At 38.8% G+C, this 8564-nt stretch overlaps 1 protein-coding gene across 3 annotated transcripts in view; it reads right to left on the bottom strand.

Annotated features, from left to right (window-relative positions):
- NCOA6 (nuclear receptor coactivator 6) overlaps positions 1-8564 on the bottom strand; it is a 58912-nt gene that overhangs the window by 48907 nt on the left and 1441 nt on the right. For all 3 annotated transcript variants that reach the window (XM_012637677.1, XM_012637678.1, XM_012637679.1), the window contains exon 2: positions 6410-6565. In XM_012637677.1, coding sequence (XP_012493131.1) covers positions 6410-6565 — 156 coding nt within the window. The remainder of the gene's footprint in view (positions 1-6409; positions 6566-8564) is intronic.

Raw genomic sequence — 8564 nt, 5'->3', positions numbered from 1 at the left:
TCTCCAGTGAAAAACACTACCAATTAAAGTTCCAAAGTCTTTAACTCAGCCAAATAGGTAACAGAGACTATAAAACGTTTGGGGTTTTTAAGAAACCACTTATATGTTTCATAAAATATAAACAGCCTATATATTGTTATTTTATCCAATAGTTTTTTGACTTTCACTCTTCCCAACTTATCCTATAGATTTGCTGTGATTTAATTTTACTTTTATGGATCCTTTTAGATAATCCAACATTTTTCATAATACACTGGTTATTCTTTAGGTCACTATTCCCTTATTTATCAAATGATGGGATTTCCCTATTTCTTAATCTATATATAACTCTCTCTAAATAATCTTGATTTGTTGGTATTGCCCCCTTTGGGGTACAGCAACCTACAATGCTAGACTGCACAAAATGTATCTCACTCTTATAAACAAAATGATGACCTCGGCTGCTGAGGTTTTATGGAGCATTTAGGTTCTAAGTAAGCATAGGGTCAGGAGGGCTTGGTCCAATAGTGAAAGGGAAGGCTGCAATCACTGGTTGCCACCTTGTTTGTATCCACACAGAAGGGGAAAAGAGGGTTCTAGTTCCACTGGGCCCCCAAAATACTCCCCACACTTGATACTTACATCTCTCACAGGTTTGTCTTCCTTACTAAGGTCATGAGCTATTCTGAGTTCATAACAGTAAGTACCATATTTTATTTATCATTATATTCCAAGTGCTAAAGCTTATAGTCTATGGGGTAATAAAACAATAATCAAATAATTGCTCTAAGAAAGCGTGAGATAAATGATCTGAGGGAAGGAAACAGACTTTTGTGAGAACACGTAACAAAGAACTATAACTTAGCCAAGGAGTTCAGAAAATATATCGTCAAGATTTAAGCTGATATTTGAAGGCTCAGTAGGCGTTAACTAGGGGAAGGGGGAATTGTAGGGGATAGGATTTCACACAGAAAAGACATCAATGCAAAGGACCTGTGGCAGGAGGAAGAATTGTGTGTTTGAGGAAACAAAAGAAAGCTGGAGAGGCTGGAACACAGAAAGCAGAGGAAGAGAGGTATACAAAATAAGGCTGGGTGAGGAAAGTAGAAGTCAGATGATACAAGGCCTGAGATCATGGTAAGGAGTTTGGTGTTGACTCTTTGAACAACAGCAAGGGATAGCAGGGCTTTAAGCTGTGTGTGGATCCTATTTTCATTTTGAAAAGGATTACTCTGGTGAAAATATTTTACTAAATGTCCATCAACAGAGGAATGGATAAAGAAATTGTGTTGCATATACACAATGGATTATATACCCGTAAAAAAGAATGAAATCCTGCCATTTGCAACAACATGGACGGAACTGGAGAACATTATGTTGAGAGAAGCCAAGCACAGAAAGACAAATCTCACATGTTTTCACTCATATGTGGGAGCTAAATATTAAAAACAACTGATCTCCTGGAAACAGAGAGTAGAATCATGGTTACCAGGGGCTGGGAAGAGTAGCAGGGAGGGAGGGTAAAGTAGGGATGGTTAATGGGTGCCAAAATATAGTTAGATAGAATAAACAATATTTGATAGCACAACAAAGTGACTATAATCAAAATAAGCTAGAGTATACTTTAAAATAACTAAAAAAGTGGAACTGGAATGTTCCTAGCTCAAAGAAATAATAAATGCCTGACATGAAGGATACCCCAATTACCCTGATTTAATTCACATTGTATCCCTGTATCCAAACATCACATGTACTCTATACATATATACAACTATTATGTACCCATAATAAGTAAAAAGAAAAAAGAAAAAAAAATTTGAAAAATGAACATTGCTACCCAAGGACTGTTCAGGACCTCCCAATCTGTTAGATGAATAAAGAAAATACTAAAGTTTATTTGGTGGAAGGAAGCAATTGAAATTAGATTTTTTTTTTTTTTGAGACAGAGTCTCACTCTGTCGCCCAGGCTGGAGTGCCATGGCGTCAGCCTAGCTCACAGCAACCTCAAGCTCCTAGGCTCAAGCAATCCTCCTGTCTCAGCCTCCTGAGTAGCTGAGACTACAGGCATGTGCCACCATGCCCGGCTAATTATTTTTTCAGTTGTCCATATAATTTCTTTCTATTATTTAGTAGAGACGGGGTCTTGCTCTTGCTCAGGCTGGTCTCGAACTCCTGAGCTCAAACGATCCACCCGCCTTGGCTTCCCAGAGTGCTAGGATTACAGGCGTGAGCCATCGCGCCCGGCCCATAATTATTAATAGTATCCCATTTCACTCTCAAAAGTGTCCTGATTTAGATGATAAATTATATAGTCACCCTAACTATATCCTTTATACATAAAACAGTGCCTGTTACATGGTAGGTGCTCATTAGTTATCTATTGAATACGTGATAGTCATCATAACCTTACAAACAATTATAGGCATTATCTATATGATAAATGCATTCCTGGAAAACCTTACATTCTATCAAATCTTACATTGACAATAACAGTCTTGGGGCAAACTCAAAATCTGCAAGGCTTTGTAACCAGAGCTCTAATTAAAACAAAATTGAAGGGGACAAAATACCCAGAAACAATGGAGTGGAAATGCCTGGTTCAAGGCACGGAGGTAATGCAGATACAGTGGAGCTCTGAGCCACTGAATGGGGCTGCCATTAAGGCGGGCACTGAAGGAAGGGCAACCAGTCATGAGCTGAGAGCCCCGCAAGGCTGAGGGGTGCATGTTTGGGGAAGGCACCTGAATGTAAGTTCTCATTCTTAATTTTTTTTAAAATAGAGCTTAAAGGACTCCCACCTATGCAACAGCTGAGCTAAAGGCTTTTTTTCTTATTGATAATTATAATTCTCTTTCCACTATTCCAGCTATTCTTGCCTACGAAAAAAAATCACACATGAATAAACACAATTTCCACATTATACTGTTATCAGTCCTCTATTTGCCAATTGCATATATGCTAATTGGCGTCAAAGCAACACATCTCGAGAACACTGTTGGCTCCCAAACTTGCCAACTGCGAGTCCACGAACTAAGTCCTTTGGGCCAAATCCAGCCCACTGCCTGTTTATTTCAATAAAGTGTTATTTGAACCCATTTACATATTACCTATGGCTGTTTTTGCCCTACAAAGGCAGAGTACTTGTGACAGAGATTTTATGGCCTGCAAAGCCAAAAATATTTATTCCTGGCCCCTTACCGAAAAATTTTGCAGACTTCTGCTTTAGATCACCATGAATTTACAGAGGGATCACGAAATGTCCATTAGAAAGATGCCTCCCAAGCTCCCTGGCCAAAACTCAAAAAAGGAAGGGTACAGAGAGTATTCTTCAATGGAGAATGGACTACTGGGGGAACAACCTGTCCCTCAATCCCTTGCAGCAGACACCATGACAGTGGCAACACTTCCTCTTCACAATTTAAAAAGTCATCACCAGTTTCACAAAAGCAAAAGCTGCTGCCACCCTTTTCACTCCTGCCCGAATTCCCAGGAGTATGGAAAGAGAGAAAAGGAGATCACCTGGGACACATATGTAGCCTAAAAGCTAAAGAACCCTTTCTGCATTGTGATAATCATTGACATTCGTGAATTTCATAATTTCTTAAAATATGTTATCTATTTGCTTTCCTAGTCATACTTATGTTTTAATTTATGGCCATAATATTAAAGGGGAGACAGCATTTTATCCTTTTAAGAACCTGTAGGAAATGGGTCTGATTCAGAGATGAAACTGATACTTCCTTCTCCAGTGAAAAACACTACCAATTAAAGTTCCAAAGTCTTTAACTCAGCCAAATAGGTAACAGAGACTATAAAACGTTTGGGGTTTTTAAGAAATCACTTATATGTTTCATAAAATATAAACAGCCTATATATTGTTATTTTATCCAATAGTTTTTTGACTTTCACTCTTCCCAACTTATCCTATAGATTTGCTGTGATTTAATTTTACTTTTATGGATCCTTTTAGATAATCCAACATTTTTCATAATACACTGGTTATTCTTTAGGTCACTATTCCCTTATTTATCAAATGATGGGATTTCCCTATTTCTTAATCTATATATAACTCTCTCTAAATAATCTTGATTTGTTGGTATTGCCCCCTTTGGGGTACAGCAACCTACAATGCTAGACTGCACAAAATGTATCTCACTCTTATAAACAAAATGATGACCTCGGCTGCTGAGGTTTTATGGAGCATTTAGGTTCTAAGTAAGCATAGGGTCAGGAGGGCTTGGTCCAATAGTGAAAGGGAAGGCTGCAATCACTGGTTGCCACCTTGTTTGTATCCACACAGAAGGGGAAAAGAGGGTTCTAGTTCCACTGGGCCCCCAAAATACTCCCCACACTTGATACTTACATCTCTCACAGGTTTGTCTTCCTTACTAAGGTCATGAGCTATTCTGAGTTCATAACAGTAAGTACCATATTTTATTTATCATTATATTCCAAGTGCTAAAGCTTATAGTCTATGGGGTAATAAAACAATAATCAAATAATTGCTCTAAGAAAGCGTGAGATAAATGATCTGAGGGAAGGAAACAGACTTTTGTGAGAACACGTAACAAAGAACTATAACTTAGCCAAGGAGTTCAGAAAATATATCGTCAAGATTTAAGCTGATATTTGAAGGCTCAGTAGGCGTTAACTAGGGGAAGGGGGAATTGTAGGGGATAGGATTTCACACAGAAAAGACATCAATGCAAAGGACCTGTGGCAGGAGGAAGAATTGTGTGTTTGAGGAAACAAAAGAAAGCTGGAGAGGCTGGAACACAGAAAGCAGAGGAAGAGAGGTATACAAAATAAGGCTGGGTGAGGAAAGTAGAAGTCAGATGATACAAGGCCTGAGATCATGGTAAGGAGTTTGGTGTTGACTCTTTGAACAACAGCAAGGGATAGCAGGGCTTTAAGCTGTGTGTGGATCCTATTTTCATTTTGAAAAGGATTACTCTGGTGAAAATATTTTACTAAATGTCCATCAACAGAGGAATGGATAAAGAAATTGTGTTGCATATACACAATGGATTATATACCCGTAAAAAAGAATGAAATCCTGCCATTTGCAACAACATGGACGGAACTGGAGAACATTATGTTGAGAGAAGCCAAGCACAGAAAGACAAATCTCACATGTTTTCACTCATATGTGGGAGCTAAATATTAAAAACAACTGATCTCCTGGAAACAGAGAGTAGAATCATGGTTACCAGGGGCTGGGAAGAGTAGCAGGGAGGGAGGGTAAAGTAGGGATGGTTAATGGGTGCCAAAATATAGTTAGATAGAATAAACAATATTTGATAGCACAACAAAGTGACTATAATCAAAATAAGCTAGAGTATACTTTAAAATAACTAAAAAAGTGGAACTGGAATGTTCCTAGCTCAAAGAAATAATAAATGCCTGACATGAAGGATACCCCAATTACCCTGATTTAATTCACATTGTATCCCTGTATCCAAACATCACATGTACTCTATACATATATACAACTATTATGTACCCATAATAAGTAAAAAGAAAAAAGAAAAAAAAATTTGAAAAATGAACACTGCTACCCAAGGACTGTTCAGGACCTCCCAATCTGTTAGATGAATAAAGAAAATACTAAAGTTTATTTGGTGGAAGGAAGCAATTGAAATTAGATTTTTTTTTTTTTTGAGACAGTGTCTCACTCTGTCGCCTGAGCTAGAGTATAGTAGTGTCCTCATCATAGCTCACTGTAACCTCAAACTCCTAGCCTCAAGTAATCCTCCTGCCTCAACTTCCCGAGTAGCTGGGACTACAGGCGTGGACCACCATGCCCAGCTACTTTCTCTATTCTTTATAAAGACAGGGTCTTGCTCTTGCTCAGGCTGGTCTCAAACTCCTGGCCTCAAGCAATCCTCCCATCTTGACCTCCCAAAGTACTAGGATTACAGGCATGAGCCACCCAGCCTGGCCTTGAAATTAGATATTCTTTAAGCTGGGCAAGGTGGCAGGCACCTGTAGTCCCAGCTACTCGGGAGGCTGAGGTGGGAGGATCACTTGAGCCCAGGAGTTCAAGTCTTAGCTGGGACAACATAGCAGGACGCTGTCTCTTAAAAAAACAAAACAAAACAACTGAACTAAATTGGGGGAAAAAAAAACCTACTAAGCTATGAAAATGAACACACACACTCATATCAATTCCTGGTCAGGATAAAAACAAAATATAAAGTCTGAAAGACTGCAGCCCAATGCTATGGATACTGAAGACCATAAGGACCCAGCAGTAACCTCAAACCCTCTTTTATCCTAAGGTGCTGCAATGTGAAATACAGGTTACATAAGTTACTTGACATTCTGAAATGTAAGAGCAGAGGACCAAACAAAGCAGCACAGAAAATCATGCTATATTCTACTGTTGTAATGATTTTGGTCCAGACGGGCACATGGCAAAGTGAAAGACCTTCAATCTGAACGGAGAGAATCCCTAGGTCCCGAAGCTGCTGGTTGTTGCTCTGAGCCAGGATCCGTAGCCGCTCCGCTGCTTCCCGGGGGATGTTGAATGTCACACGTACACTGTTCCAGGGCTCTACCTTCTGTACTTTTAGCTTGCTGGATTCTTGGTCATGAAAGAAAGAGAATAGTATTAGTAATCTTTTGGCCACCAGAAGATGTGGAACTAAAAGACAAAACAAAATTAAAAAAAGTAAAAGAATAAGGCAGAGCACCAACTTGGAAAAGCTGAGATAGCTTAGGCTTTGGAGTTAGACAGAATTCAAATCTAAACCCAGCTTTGTCACTTAGCACCTGGGTGATGATGAACGAGTTATTTAATGTTTCTAAACTTACCTTTCTCTTCTTTAAAACGATGAAAAAACTACTTCATGAGATTGAGCACTAAATGAGATAACACATGCAGAAAACCTAGCACAGTACCTGACACACACTATAGGCACTGAATAAACAGAAAGCAATTAAGATGGGGAAAGAAACACAAAAAAGAAGAGAGAGGGCCTGCTCGGTGGCTCACGCCTGTAATCCAAGGTGGGAGAATTGCTTGAGCTCAGGAGTTCGAGACCAGCCTGAGCAAGAATAACACCCCATTTCTACCAAAAAGAGAAAAAATTATCTGGTTGTGGCGGCACGTGCCTGTAGTCCCAGCTACTCAGGAGGCTGAGGCAAGAGGATCACTTGAGTTCAGGAGTTCAAGGTTGCAGTGGGCTATGATTGTGCCACTGTACTCCAGCCTGGGTGACAGACCAAGACATTATCTCTAAAAAACCCAACAAAAACTATGCATTGAATGTTAACTTATCCAGACATGGAATTCACTTGTTCTAATCTGGAAAAAATAGACTACTTGTTAAGAAAAATGAGATAATATAACCATAGGAATTTATTTATTATTTAAATTTTTTAAAAAAATAGGGTCTTGCTCTGTCACCCAGGCTGGAGTACAGTGTTGTGATTACAGCTCACTACAGCCTCCAAATCCTGGGCTCAAGCAATCCTCCTGCCTCAGCCTCCTGAGTAGCTCGGATTATAGGTGACAGCCACCTCAGCTGGCTAATCATAGGAATTTAGAAAGGATTAGACAATATTTAGTCTAAGCCTATTGTATAGACAAGGAGATTGAGACCCAGAATGGCTAAGTGATTTGCCCAGAATCCTGTGGCTACCTAGCACCATCAGAGATGGCATTACAACACACCTCTGATTCTCTGGGCAATTTCCTACTCATGACACTTATGCCTCCAAACAACAAACGGAAGGTAGTTGGGATCCTGGTTCTGCCAAGAATAGACATTGCAGGGTTTCTTCCCAATCTGAAAAGTAGTACAATTTTGCATATGTTTTATACAAACATCAGATTTGCTTAAGGTATTATCACTTGTGATAAGATTGCAGAAAAATCTTTATTCATAAAATAGTTATATTTTATCAAAAGCTTTTGTAACTTTTATCATGTTTGAAAAAATGTGACTTAAAATATTTTTTAGACCAAGAATATAATCTGATAGTACCACAAAATGAGATTTGGTAATTTACTGAATACTATGTATGCTAAATAATCCATAACTAGAAGGAATCTTGTATAACACAGTAAAAAGCCCTTGAAAAAAAACAGCTTCCCTCTAGACATCAAATTTCAAAGGAAAAAAAAAAAAGAACCAAAAACCTAAAGAAAAGCTAATTAGCCCTTGGTCAAATTAGGATTTGTGATAAAAGGATGAAATTCAGGCTTTTCACTGTGTCTGAAGGGATTAGATAATTGTGCTAACCAGGAAAGATGGAGAACATCTAAATCAGGGTTCAAAAACACAAATGCCCACGAGACCCAGACAGGGAATCTACAACATAAATGTGTGAAGAATCCAGATGGGAACTGTGGTGAAGCAGGGATGCCCTCGATAGCAGCCATGACTCAGTAACGTCTGGGAAAATGGAGAGCTTGATGTTATCAGATCTTCCCATTTTTAAAGACAAATCCAAAAATTTGGATTTTAATGTAAAATATCTCAATTTTTAAAGCACTGGCAATGAAACTTAAACATTAAAAAACAAAAAACAGGCCAGGCACGGTGGCTCACACCTATAATCCTAGCACTTTGGGAGGC

This window comes from Propithecus coquereli, unplaced genomic scaffold (assembly GCF_000956105.1).
Source record: "Propithecus coquereli isolate 6110/MARCELLA unplaced genomic scaffold, Pcoq_1.0 Scaffold122, whole genome shotgun sequence".
NCBI lineage: Eukaryota > Metazoa > Chordata > Mammalia > Primates > Indriidae > Propithecus > Propithecus coquereli.
Note: the sequence above shows the minus strand (reverse complement) of the source record. Positions and strands in the feature narration are given on the sequence as shown.